The sequence below is a fragment of the Dromaius novaehollandiae genome, chromosome 2 (assembly GCF_036370855.1).
Source record: "Dromaius novaehollandiae isolate bDroNov1 chromosome 2, bDroNov1.hap1, whole genome shotgun sequence".
Lineage (NCBI taxonomy): Eukaryota > Metazoa > Chordata > Aves > Casuariiformes > Dromaiidae > Dromaius > Dromaius novaehollandiae.
In genome coordinates, this window is record NC_088099.1 from 132812569 (window position 1) to 132827316 (window position 14748).

Here is a 14748-nt window from a genome sequence, read left to right on the forward strand (position 1 = left end):
GTATCTCTTGGAAGACTCAAAACTACATTCCTTGAAATTAGCTGTCTTTTATTGCAAATGTAGTTAACAAATTTCAGACAAGCAGTCTGTACAGCATACTAGAGAAGCTTGGTAGGGGAGTGCCAACATGGAGAAAGTTTCCTGGATAAGGGCCAACTTAACAAATGCAGTCAGACAAGCTTTGTGTCCAGACTCGTGATTCAGTTTATGCTGACAGGTTTAGTGTCAGTGTAACTCAGGCTGTTTGGGTTTTAGAACTTGAGCACTGAGGCATATATTGCAGCAAAAATTCTGTACTACAATTCGTTCAGTTCCATTTCGCTGCTATGTTTAACGTTTGAGCATAAAGGGGAGGAGAAAGAGTCCACTACCCAGCATGCTCTGTTAAGAGGAGCGAGTGAATGTGAGCGTCACCAGATTGCCATATGAGTTCTGAAAAGCATTTGGCTCATGGGAATGATTGCTCTAAAAATAGATTAGGAGGAGAGTTTTCGGTTAGGTCCAGTTTCAGGTTCCAGCTGAGCTAGCTTTAGGAAACTTTTGCTCCTGTTGCAAGACTAGAGAGAAGATAAATCATTTCTTCTTCCACCTTCGACATTGATTTTTGGATACCAGTACACTTATTTTACCTATGGAAATCAAGCATTAATGTTATGGCTGACGACACAGGTATAATTCTAACCTTTTGGGGAACAAATGAAAAGCACATAGTTGCATATATTGGCTATGTCTGTCTTTGTAATTGGCAAAACAACTAGCTTACTGTGATATGTTGTTGTTTTCTAGCTAGTTAACTGTTTTAGTCTGCATCACAGGCTGCCTCTGTTTTCTTTGATTAAATGATTTCTGAAGTAGGGGTATTTCATGAGTCTATGGCAGGTGGTGAATTGCAACTGAGTAGCACGCATTAAAATAAGAGGCATTTTTATTTTGCCTTCAAATATCTGACTTAAAAGTTATTTTTGAAGTATACCAAGTTACTGAGAATTTTTAAGGTAAACTAAAGTAAATGGAAAAACTTTTTCATACATTTTTCATTTGTGCATGATTCTTAATTTGGGGGAGGGTGAGATATAGGACTTAAAAAAAAATTGCCATTGAGGAATGTAGCACAATTTAAGACTTTGTGATGTCTGCATAAAGACATCTGGTGGTGTAAGCAGAGGCTTACCAGATATGGAAGGTGACCTACTTTTGACATAGCTGGCAGTATGTGCAGAGAAAGGACTTGAATTTAGAATTAACTATCTGGAATGAGTTCAAATCCAGAGTCAGTATTCCATAATGGCTTGCAGTTTTTTGTCCTGACTCTGTGTGTATGGTTGTCTGTTCAGATCATAGATGAAGTCTGCATTACATAACTTCTGTTTATACTGAAGTGTTACCTGATAAAGCTGCTGTGGTTAAATTCTTAGTAGAATTTTTCAAGAATTTTGAAACAGTTTTTCCTGTAAGCTAGGAAGCCACAGCATAAAAATGTAACTTTGCAACTGCCGTGAAGGATATCTTTATAGCAGAATCTGCTTTTGAAGGAATTGCCTGGAGCAGTCTTCTAGATTGGAAAAAATACAGAGCAGTTATGCTTGATTACTTAAATAATTGTATTTTTTTTTCATTTTCCTGTTCTGTTGTTCTCCTATGTAAAGCCTTTCCTCCAGAGACAAATAGTAATAAAGCAACAACAGTAAGGTAAATGAAGACGTATGAAATCCAATAAGATTCTCTTTCCTATTTGCCTCTTTTAATACATAATTTGCTCTAGAACAAAGTTGTATCCTAGAATCTTTAGCCTAAAAATTTCTTGTTAAATATTATATGTATGTGTAAAGTTTTCATTGACTATAGACTGCACTGGAACACAGGTGCAGTGAAGTTCTGCTGTTATATAGCATAGTTATGTATTTCTGAATACTAAAATTTTCAATTCAATAGTGTTTTAAATGCTTTCTGTATACAGTTGATCATATTTCTGAAGGTGTTATCACACACTGCTTTCCTTTGCCCATATTTTCAAGTTACTTGCACATCTTTCCCACATCTCATTATAACTTTGCACAAACATATGACTCGGGTATTGTGCAGTAGTGATACATATATGCTGATGAAAGCTTAAGGTGTCTTGGTTTCTCTTTAAATGCTATTGGAAGGTCTGTACCAAGGAAACATTGTGTTTAAAAGAGAAAAGAAACTAAATGTTTGATATGCAGTCTTAGTGATGAGTAATCTTAATGAAGAAATATGTTTTCACTAATACATTATATCATTAAGGGCTGAGCTAAGCCTTATTTTTTGTTTTGGTCTGAACTCAATATATAGCACAATGAATGTAATAAAAGGTTAGTTTAGAACAGCTGCAATTCTGTTGAAAAGCAGAGTCTGAAAGCCCTTCTCTATAATTTCTGTTACAGAAATTGGCAAATTAAGTCATCAATCTCTACACTACTCTTCTTGTAGAGTTACTCCATTTTATTCTAAAGTACAATCGTGTTGATTCTTAGATGTTCAGGGAATTTCTTTTTCTATGATCGGTGTTGATAAATATATTATTATCTGCAATTAGTATGGTAAAATCAGCTCTCTTATTATCGTGTCAAAATACTCACAACAATTAGATTTTTCTCAAATATTTCAACATAGGTAAGAAAATAGTCTCCATTATTTATTCCAAGCTAGCCTGAATTATTGGTTTTCAGCTGTTTTCTGGCCCCTTTGAGGAAATGAGGCAACACTCAAACAAGATGTGTTAGATAATTATTCATAATTACTATAGTAACCATATATAAATGTATTTTTACTCTGCAGTGATTTTGAAGCATATGCATGTGATTCAGATCAGAATAGTTATTAGTTGCTTCTAATTACATTGTTTTAATTTTGGGAGGGCTAAGCGATCTTCTGAAGGTTTAAGAAATTATCTGTAAAACATTAAGAGTAATAGTGAATTTTGAGCTTTGGATGGATTATAGATTGTTTTAAAGGTGTTGATGATAAATGCTACTTCAAATAATTGTATCTCTGGGTTTGAGACATGCTGGCATGGTCTTCTGTCTTTCTACTTAATACTGGCATTTCTATTTTCTTACTTATGCGCAGCTTCTTTTAACATTTCCCACTTTTACTAATGTTTATTTGAGGGCATTTATTTTTCTACCTATAACAGGATATCTGATCATCATTTACAGAGTGAAAAATAAAATTTCCTCTGTGGTCAAAATGGCATAGGTCAGGGGATTTCTTTTGCTTTCTTTGGAGAGTAAGTAAATCGTTATGGTTATTTTTTGCAGTCTGTTTGCAACTTAAAAATGGATTGGTGGATCCAGTTTGCCCTAGCAGTAGGATTGAATGTGGCTGGTTGGGCAAAGGCCAATGCTTAGAAGGAATGAAATGGAATAGGCTGGTAGACCTGAAATGTGGCCAAGTGCCTGCCTTGCAGTGGTAAGTATCTGGAGGCAGCAGAATAGACTGAGAAAGGCCATGGATGTCATTTTTGGATATACATTTACTAGGTGTACCCATCTTTACTTCAAATGAATCTAAACCATCTGAAGCAATTTACACCTCCTCTAGTGGTGGTACAGATCTGAAACCCCCAACCCACATGCTAGGTTGAGGCCTTTTTTTTTTTTTTTTTTTTTCCCCTAAGCATTTTGTTTATAACTACTGTGTTTTTATATATACTTACTTTCCACATGTGCTATTGTAAATGAAGTTGTGGTTTGCATTCAGTGTATATATCATCCTTTTATCTGTTCATTCCAAGTCAAGGAACAAAAGTCTAAAAGTACTCAGCATGTAGTGGATCTCTTTGCTTGATTCGAAACACCAGAGAAGATACTTTTATTTGGTAGAGCATCTGAATTTGGGGTCTTACCATTAATATAGTTTAAATTTTAGAGTCTTTTTAGGCTATTGGAATTTTCGTGTGGATTTCATGAGCTAACTCGCTGCAATAACTGGCTTTGAAACTCTTCATTGCTTGTGAAGAAATGCTATTCTTAAGAACTGTGCTGGTTGTATTGCCCTCTGGTGGCAGTCTGAGCAGTGTTCACACAAATGCAAAATATGTCAGAAGTGTTAAACTTTTATAAATATTTGGTAATAGGGGAGAAGAAGGGATTTCCAATAAAGTAATTAAAACAAATTAATTTTGGGGGCGTGTTTGGTTCATTATAAGGACTTTTACCACTTAAATAATCATTGAGCTCTCCACTGTAATTTACAGTAATATAAAAAGCAAGTAGCAGAGGTGATGTAAAGAAGTTACTCAAAGACCAAATTCTAATTATATGCTCAATCGTAACAATTTTATAACTTCTTATCCAAATCCATTTTCTGTATTTGTGAATCTTATTTTGACAGAGACTAAGCATGGAGGAAGCAAGAATGGAAAGAAAGAAGGTCTCTCTGGAAGCTCATTTTTCACCTGGTTTATGGTAATTGCTTTGCTGGGAGTTTGGACGTCAGTAGCAGTTGTTTGGTTTGAACTTGTAGATTATGAAGAAGTTCTAGGTAAGAATTTTATATCTTAATACAATATACTAAGATCCTTCCAATAATTTGAATGATATGCATTCAGTAGAGGCCATTTTACATTTCAAAAAACAAACAGAAATATCAAACTTTAGTTTAGATGCTGCAGAGCAGCACATGACTGGCTAGGTCAATTGACTACTGCCATGTTTGGAGATGACCTACAGGATAAAATTAAGAATAGGCAAGCTGCTTCAAAAGGTGCATTTTAGTGCTGGACTCTAAGTTGATGTTAAAATGGAGCTCTAATAAAAATGGAAAACCCACTCTATTGAAATACTGCATTTACTAAAGAATTAAGAAATCTTCCAAGGATAGATTTTTCATCTGTTTGTAAAATGTATGCAGTAGTTCGTTTGAAATTTTTGATACAGATGCTTTGTTTCAGTTTAAGCTCTGAGAAACATGCTGCAGTGGGTTAAAACTGGGTAGCTAACATTACTGCCCCTTTGATGGACAGTGTTTACTATATGTTAAAGATGACTGGTCAGGCATCTTCTTGTGAATCAGCAGTAGAATGACCTCATTTTTCAGCTGAGTATAACATAGAACACTGACTCTTATATCATGACATGACTGTATTAAGATACTGTTGTTAATATCCAAGGGCGAAAATAACAGTAGGTTTCATGTCTCAGATATGAAGATGTATGTCCATAGGTAGAACTGCTATCTCTGATCTTGCAGGCTTCAACAAGCTTTACGGTTTTAGTACATGTTGGTACATGATTTTTGATCTGTACTAATTTTAAGAAAAGCTTCTGGTTGGAAACTTAGTTGGGTCTAGTGGTGTGAATAATGGTTTCTGTATTTCTACCATGCATGCAGCCAAAGCAAAGGATTTCCGTTATAACTTGTCAGAGGTACTACAAGGTAGGATACTGGAGAAATAAACTTGCTTTACTGTCTGTGGCTAGAAACTTTGTTTTGCTTTTCATGTTTTTATTTTGAAAAAAAAAAGAAAAGTTACTGTTCTTCTACAATGACGTGAAAAACTCAGCCATTTCTTTTCTTTCTAGTTGTTCTTCCTATCTTGATACAATTCTTATTCCTAGAGTATTACATTTATTCTGTCTATAGTGTTTAATCGCGGACCAATAAAGGTCCTTTTTAATTGATTGCTTCATTACGATGGTGATGACCTTACTTTTGTCTATTCTAGACCCAAGTCTGATTTTTTTTTTCCCACAAAACTGATTTCTAAATTCTATAAGTACCATATTATTATTTTATTTATTTTTCATGTATTTTAATAGAAGTCAGGTTCTGCCTCCATTTAAAGATGATGAGAAATTTAATAACTAACTGACGAACTGGAAGGTCCTACAGAGTCCTTCTGCAAGCAGTATGCGGAGTTACAGTCCTATTAAAAGTTAAGCTTGAATTTTATCAACGCTAATTAGACTGCTACTCACTTGCTGATCCCAAGATACACCTAATGCTCGATATCACAATCCTATGCTAAAATTTCTTTTTGGCGAGAAACTGGGTTCTCCTTTTGCTTACATCCAAGGCTGGTAGAGCTGCAGTTTCAAAAACAGAAGAAAAATGAGGCATCTGATGTCTCAGTCACTTATAAAAATCTTCTTTTGATTATACTTTAAAGGCACAGGTTTAAAGGGATAACTTTTTTGGCTGCATTAAATGTCATATAGTCGCTGACAAAATTAGGAATATTATTTCTTTGTCCAAGAAGTAGGTTGCTTCTATTCTATTAGCATAGCACTGAAACTGAAACAATATAGCTATAATTTTTTTCTGAGAGTGTGGAATGTCAAGCAGCATATAAACTGCAAACAAGTGATGATAATTTGATTGATTCTTCTTTTAATTATTTTTTCCCTGCTTGAACTTGTGGAATGTTTCTTGTAAAGTTAAATTTTATTCTGAGCTAAGCACATTCAGATAAAGTGCATCATTGAATTATGTATTTGTTTTACAGTCTGCAAGCACCAGAAGAAATGTGCTGAAAAATATTAACCTGTATTCGGTTTAAAGTCTAGGAAGTGCAGAAAGGAACTTAAAATATTTTCTAATTTTTTCCAGGAAATTTAAACTGTGGTTAAGCAAGAAAATCTAAATCATCAAAAAAAAAAAAAAAAAGGAAAAAGCATAGCATTGATAGTCAATGATTGCATATCAAAACACTGTATTGCAAACAGGTTTTTGAATTTTTTTGAATTCCTAATTCCCTCCTCCTCCTCTCTCTGCATTTTTAGGCAAGCTTGGTATTTATGATGCTGATGGAGATGGAGATTTTGATGTAGAAGATGCTAAAGTTTTGCTAGGCAAGTACAAACACAGGTGGAATAATCTGTATATTTTAGTTGTGATAGTTCATTTTGGGGTTTCATTTAATGTTACAACAATGTATTTTTTTCTAATTGAATAATTTAAATCAATTCTTTTCTTAATGCAAGTTGTAGGAACTCTTTTTTTTTCCTTAATATGCCAATGTAAGTGGAAAGTATGCAGTACTTACAGGTTGATCTTGAAGTTTGGTGATTGATGTTACTGTATCAACTATTGCAAGATCATTGTGATTATTAGTAAATTAATCGGAGACAGGACTTAAGATGCTTCAAGTTGAAACATTGTTCATGCAAACATGTTAAGTCACGCCCATTTTAACATGTGTTGTAACAGGCGTTTCTTCTTATATAACTGTATTTGTTTAGCATTTTTTAATTGTATTTTGCCTCTATTCTGAATTCTCCACAAGTTTGTTCAATTTCTCTGCCCTTCAGAAATCCTACATAATGTGAATTTTTCTTCTTTGACATTGAAAAGCTGATCTTAGGCATATTGTTCCCTGTATTACTACGGAATATGTCTTTCTGCTCGCTGTGATTCCTCAGAGAAATCTAAACAGTAGGCATAGTTCATAACAGTGCCCTTCTACCTACATCCTCTAACAGTTAAGCACTACCATGAAGTTTACGAGGAAATGATCAAGCTTTGGACAGATACTTCTTACATAACTGATGTTAGAAAGTTTATTCTTTTTTAATTGATTTTTTCAAATGTAAACCTATTCTGAATACACAAACCTAGTAAGTAAAAACAAAACAAACAAAAACTCCTAACATAGTAAATAGCTTGAGTTGAGGGCAGAGTGGAATGTCTCAAGCTGGTAGAAGTTATCCACAGTAAATTAGGACATTATTACATGCTATTTAAGACTTGTACTCCTTAAAAATCAATTTATTGGCAGTTTATTTTTCCCCATTTATATTTGCAGAAATGAGCAAGTCTTTTGTGGTGGGGAGGGTCATTTATTTAGTCCACTCATGGTTAACAAAAACCCCTGCAATCAAACTTACTCAACCAGTTTCCAGTGATGTGAATGAGGGAGGCACTCCAAAGAATCTCCAGTGCTCTGAATGATTTCAGAGCTACAAATTGGGCACTAATGATAAATCTTGAATAAGATAATATTTTGTGTGGTTATAATCCTAATCTTTCAATCTATTTCTCCCAAATAATTACATAGTATATGGAAAGTGGATATTATACTCTCTTGTGGTTCATATTAGTCTCACTCAGACTGCCAAGCTGATAGCCAGAAACACGCTGCTGCTGTGTTATATCTCTGTTTTATGGAACATGATATAGCTGGTGATTCTGCCAGTGCATGACAGTGTTTCTATTATAAGCTCATCTTATCGTGTATTTAAGCATGATACTTTAAACGTGACATTAAAAGGTCGCAGATCAAAAGTTATTTTTTATTTTTGAAAAATTGCTTAGAAATGTGATTTTTTTCTCATTTAAATTCAAGAATATTTTCTGCGGTATAATGGAAATGGTCAGTTTAAGAAAGTTACTGGACATTGATAAATTGTATTTTAATATTCACAATTTTTTTCTAGTAACAAGTCTATAATCCATTTAGTTGAAGTTCACAGCAATTTATTGTGCTGGTTCCTATTTAAAAATGAATTTATAAAGTTGTATTATTTATGCACAGTAAAATTATTTTATGTATACAGAAATTAAAAGACTAGATTCTCACTTGAGGGAGTCGTATTCCAATATTAAGTCTTTGAAGTTAATAAAGAAAAACATGTATTGTAGTAAGCCTGTATTCAGCTGCATGAGGATAACTTTCTAAGTAATTGAATGCATAGCTCCTTTATGATTTTCGTTTGTGGAGTTTTTGTTAGTATATATGCTATGTTTGAAAACTTGTTACCTTCTGGAATTTTTCTGTGAGTGAGACTACCATTACAAGTGGTTTCTCTGCTGATTTAAGATTGACTTAAAAAAGAGTTATTACAGTTTGGTGTATATGCTAGTAAGTTATATACTTCATTCTTTTCCCTTCTTTACTATTATTAAACCGATGTACATTAAAATCTCTGGCATCTCCAGTGGTTTAATGTCTACTTCCATAAGCTTTAGTTTTCACTAAGAATTTAAATATTTGATTTGTATTTTAATAATAAATGTATTCTAAAGTTCATTGTGAGAAATACTTTTACCAACATGACTTTATATTTCATTTCAAAAGTTGGTATAGTAGCTAATAACTCAAAACAGAAGGATTTAAATTTAATGTATTTATTTATTGTATCAGATATTATAGGATGTGTTCTTTTTATTTGCTGAAATCAGAGGAGGTTTGATGTTTAAGTTCTCTTTAGACATTTGTGTAATTTTGAGGTAAGCATTTATGAAGAAATCCTCCCTCCTCCACACCCCACCAAAAAGATGCAAGAGAGAGGAAGAAGAAAGAAAAGCCTAGCTAGCCAGCCAAGCCTGAACATGTGTTGGATTAGTTTTATATCTTTTTTTTTAAAATTATCCGTTATGGAAGTGCATATACTGTGCATATACCATTATGGATGTGCATATACCGCATATACTTATGTCAGCAATACCTACAGGTGTTATGGTAAAAGTTTATTGAAGCTAGTATAGGGTTGTCTCACAGATTGTGTTTTTCATGGGTATATGTGAGAATTTGGGCCTCCATGTTGTATTGCTTTTATTTCTTTATTTTATTTGTTTTTTTTCATCAAGTTGGTTAAACATTGACAAACTATCTTTTGAACAAAATTATCAGTGGTAGAAAATGTATGCTGCTTCTCATCCTTTTCTTTTTCTACACTCCTGTGCCGCTTTAACAGAAGGAAGCTTTTACATTTGCTTCTTGTTTCTTTAATTTATTACTCTGGCTGCCTGACTGACATTCTCATTGCAGTTGTTGGAAGACAGTTACTAAGAGCTCTTCTTGTGCCAGTTTTTATTCCTTGCTAGTTCTTTCTGTTTACCAAACTCTTTTTGATGATTGGACCAGAGGCATCTTAATCTGCTCCTCCAAAAGCTTCTGTAGCCAGTCGTTTCCTTTCCCACTTTCTTTCCACCTCATTTTGATTGTTCTTTGAAATAAATTATTATCTTAACTAGAGAAGACAGTGCTGTCTTTCACACTTCAAAAAAGTTAAATTCTCCAGGCAGTGGGAGTGTCAAACATCTGTGCTCCTTTTAGCTAAGGACAGAGAAGCAGTGGCTTTAGCAGCATTTCAAAAAATGCTTATAGAGTAAGCACCAATGTCTGTTGCAATAGAGCCCTTGGAGCCATTTGTACACTCCAGTCTTTTCTAATAAAAAATGAAAAAAAAGACCCCAAACCATGATATATTTAGTGAACACTCAAAAAGCAGTAAACAGTAGAATCCGAACTCTCTAAATCAACAATTTTTTCTCTTTGCAGCTCAGCTATTAGTAGAAATTAAAAGTGATTATGCACAGCTCAGCTGTTTAGGATATTTGTTTTCCATTTTTTTCATATTCTACGGTAGCATCTCCAAGTATTAAAGGCTCACATAAGCTGATTTTCTTCAGAGGTGTTTGCAAGAAAAGAAAGGCTTTTTTCTTTTTTTAATTAGTTATAAGATCACCCCCACTCCACCATGGCTGCAGTAACACTTGTGTAGGTAAGGACTGTGGCTCCTTAGGTCTGTGTTTGAGACAAGTGGCAATTTTTAGACTTCTCCTGAAATAAAGCAGGTATTTCTGTGAAGTCACTGATTTGGCATAATGTGGCTGCCTGCTGAGGCAGTTCCCTTTTTGTCACCAGACAATTTTAGGTACTTTTACTTCTTACCATGCTTGTGTACATTTGCCAGTACATGAGTTTGACTTTGAAAAGCAGTTCTTCTGGATGATGGTGATGAAAAATGTGGACAGTGTCTAGCCTATCTGACAGAAGTTTGCTGTCTTGATTGAAGACAAAAAATGTTCAGTGTTTATTTGTGCTTTATTCCTGTTTTTTTTCCTAGTTTAGCTCTTTCTAAAAAAAGTCAGATGAATTTGTAAAACTATGTGTTACTTTAGCTTTCTGTTGCTAAGGCTAAAACTTCTTTTACTCTTAGATTTAAAAAGTGTAGGATTCATCTTAGATAGTTCTTGTAAAGAATTGTTAGGAAGATTTGTTGTTGCTTTTTTTTTTTTTTGGTAAAGACTGTAAGACATATTCTCCAGTTTCTACAGTTCTCTTTGGTGTCCTAACCTTTGCAAGGAAAATATGCTGTTATATTCCATGTTACATTTTGTAGAAATAATTGCCTAGGAGTCCAATTCTTGAGTTAGTATGGGGATAGGAGCCTCTGTGCGCTTCACATGTTTACAGAAATGCTGTCTAAAGGCTGTGTAGATGCATTCTCTTTTTAAAGCCAAGTTCAGATAGAAGAGAATTATACAAATATTTATAATTCTGTGTTTATAACTCTTTGAGCTTTCTCTTAGATTCAGGTTTTCATTCTTAAATTCAGATTTCATTCTTCAGTAAATGTACTTATTTTGGTTTCTGTCTTTCCATCTTATTTGGTCCAGAGTTTGTAAAGCAATTAGAATGATGATTCACGACCCTGCAAAAAGTTAAGTCTGTAAAATTTAATTTTTATAGAACTAAGCCATGGAAGAAGTTGGAGAGGGATATTTAAAATACCTTGATTGCCTCCTGGATTCAGTCTGTCATTTTTAAACCTTTGGGCTATCCAGTGAAAAATTAAAGAGAATGGCTGGTCACTCAAGTAGAGGTTCTGGACATCCAGGTACAAGGATGTGGAACATCATGGACTTGGAAGTTTCCTCAGAATTGTCATTGATACTTTCACTATGTGCTGTAAGAAAAATGTGGTGAAATGTGTTAAGTGTCTCTGCTGTAGACTCCTATCTTGAATGTTTCATTAACCTGCACCTAATATTGTTTTGTAGTCTGCATGTGCAACACGTTCACTTGATTTTTTGTCTCAACAACCTGTCTTCACCCTTAGCCCACTTTTCTGCTTCTTCTTCCAATATAAACACAGGTTTGTTCTGGTTAGAAGTGGGGGATATTCCTCCCTCTTCCTCTTTAAAGCTCGTTTGTCATTGCTTGATCATTCTGTTATACCTTGTGCAGAATGGAAAAGCTGAAGTGTTAGTTATTTAGTAATAACTGTAAAATTGTGGATTTTACTACCAAAAAAGATAAGAGAGATCATTAACAATGGCTTGTTTGTATTTTAAACAACAGTGAGATCAGTGTATCTCTTAGCCCAGATACTAAGTCCTGGTCTCAAAGAGTTCGGATGTGATAAGCTCTTTCTTCACTGTTCTGGCCATCTCTGCCTCGGCCATCTCTGTTTAAGATTTTCTATGTAGCCGTACATAAGGATAATAAAAATAAATGCTTATCTCTTTTTACTTTGGAATTAACTCCTGAGCATCAAGTACATCATGTAGAATATATATCATAGAAATGATGACTTGTAAGCATGTTCAAAAAAACAAACAGGCAAGCAAACCCCAAAACAAAGACAACAGAGTCCTCACTTCTAAGCAAAATCAAAATTCTGCATGATAAAAGATATATTACCATTAATAGTATGTCCGTGCCATGTTTTGTTTAAAAACGGTTTCCTTTTAAATGTTATTCTCAGCTGTTAATTACAAGCTCTCAAATTTGAACATGATGGTTTAAAAAAAAGAGTCAAATTGGATAATTTTAAGTAGTGGAGGATTTTAAAGTCTTACTTTAAAACAGAGTTTTTTAATAAGTAAATGCCACAAGAAGATAACTGAATATAAATGAAATTGTTTTAGGATTAGAAAGAATAAAAGAGAAACCAAAACTGCCTTCTTTAAAATACCAGCAAAATATTGTGCATGTTTATTGTCCAAATTATAGTCTGTACTTTGCAGAATGAAACTTTTTTAACATCTCTCTATTTCTTAATTAGCTTTCCTGTAAAGACTGCTGTCTGTGACATGAAATGTCTTTCACAGATCCTCCTTTTACAGTTTTCTCTTTCCACCTAACTGCTGTCCTTTTTTTTTTTTTTCTCTTTCTCTTTCCTCTCTATTCTTGTGTAGGCCTGACCAAAGATGGCAGTAACGAAAATATTGATTCCCTTGAGGAAGTCCTTAATATTTTAGCAGAGGAAAGCTCTGATTGGTTTTATGGCTTTCTCTCATTTCTCTATGATGTATTGACTCCTTTTGAAATACTAGAAGAAGAAGAGAGCGAAGCTGCAGATGATGTTGATGGTACGTCACAGAATGAAGGGGTTCAGGGAAAAAAGACTTGTGTTATTTTGGATTTACAGAACCAATGACTGAGAGACTAATTCGATTGGCTTTTAAAAATGTCCATGAAGTCATCAGTCTTAATATGGCAGGAATTTATGGCGTTGAGAGGAAACTTCTAAACGGATGCTTTAAACATTGAACTAAAATCAGCCATGTAATGTAGTATCACTAGTTGAAAGCCTTTCAGTGACTCTTCCATTTTAGTGACAGGAAGACAAATACCACACAGTTGTGTAAATATGTAGAATAAAAAGTGTATCTGCAGTTGTGTAGTTGGTTTCTGTATGTTTTTGCTTCAATTTGTGCATTTGGTGCACAAAACTTACAAAACTAAGTGTAATAACCTCTACTGTTAACAACGTAACCTTTGTCTTTCTAGCAAACATTAACTGAAGCATTTTGTAACCGCCTTGATTGTAAAGTATTCTGGCATGACTGCATTATGTAAATATATATTTATATGTTAATCCTTAATTATAGACATGATAATGATAATTCTCCTATGATATATAATTTTAATAAATAACTTATTTTGTGATTCACTGATTTCTCAGATAGATGCTTTTTACCAGTTCAAATAAAAGCACTTCATTGAAAAGTGCTTGAAAATTTTACAAAAAAAAATATTTTTAAGTTAGCCAACATTCGTTGTATTCAGAAGATAGTATGTCATTATATGGTTTATTCCCACTGATTTGTCTGTTTTCAGAATAAGTTTTCAGTCATATCTTTTTATATAAAAAAACACACACCACAAGGGCTGTTCTGATTTTGTTTCAATTTTTAAGATGGGCCTTTTATGAAAGTGAGAAGCTGTGATTATGTGTTTCTTATGTAATGCTGAATATTAAAGATTAAATAGAAATTAGAATTTAATGTTGTCTATTTCTTCCTAAATTCAAAAACTTAATGCAGTTTTGCAAGGTTTAATTCTTTTTCTGTAAAACTGTTTTGGAAAAGTTGTTCCAAAAATATTTTGGTGTTTTTTGTCTGCTATCATAAAGTTACTGTCATAGAAAGGGTAGTTTATAATTGTGTGCTTCAATTTGTTTTGAGTCCCAAAAGCTCTGAGCTGTCATTTTAATGCATGAATACTGTATTCAAACTGTTCATTATTTAAAATTATACAAAATCTTTTATAATGATGCCTGCTAATTTTGCTTAGGTTTGTATCTGTTTCCCATATAAGGCTTATTTTAAGTTTTAATGCTATTGGATGCAGGCTGATATTTTAATCTGTTTTAAATTAAATTTTTTTTACTTGTTTTGGCATGGCAATTTTAAAGCAATTTAACATGCATGTTCAAAAAAAATTAATTCAAATAGAAGATGGTCCTACCCAATCTTAAAAAAAAAACCCAGAAAACAAAAACCCCAAACTGTTATGGTATATGTGTATCAGAAGTGCTTCTTAAGATTAATATTTGAGCCACAGCAACATCAGTCACATTTTCTTTCAACTATTTGATGATTATGATACAACAAAGTTAATAACACATACCTTGCATGTTTCTTAGTCTGGGAGATATGAGGCAGAAGATAAAGAAAAAAAATACATATATTGTAAAATATATATATATGTGTGTGTGTGTGTGTGTGTGTGCGTGTGCTAGTAGGTTTGTGGAACATAATTGAGAA

At 33.5% G+C, this 14748-nt stretch overlaps 1 protein-coding gene across 11 annotated transcripts in view; it reads left to right on the forward strand.

Moving 5' to 3' along the window:
* ASPH (aspartate beta-hydroxylase) overlaps positions 1 to 14748 on the forward strand; it is a 117953-nt gene that overhangs the window by 13346 nt on the left and 89859 nt on the right. For 8 of the 11 annotated variants that reach the window (XM_064507490.1, XM_064507481.1, XM_064507486.1 and 5 more), the window contains exons 2-4: positions 4360 to 4509; positions 5359 to 5403; positions 6750 to 6818. In XM_064507490.1, coding sequence (XP_064363560.1) covers positions 4360 to 4509; positions 5359 to 5403; positions 6750 to 6818 — 264 coding nt within the window. Of the gene's footprint in view, positions 1 to 381; positions 670 to 4359; positions 4510 to 5358; positions 5404 to 6749; positions 6819 to 14748 lie in introns of those variants that run through there. The other 3 variants (XM_064507485.1, XM_064507491.1, XM_064507484.1) reach the window with 3 other exon arrangements.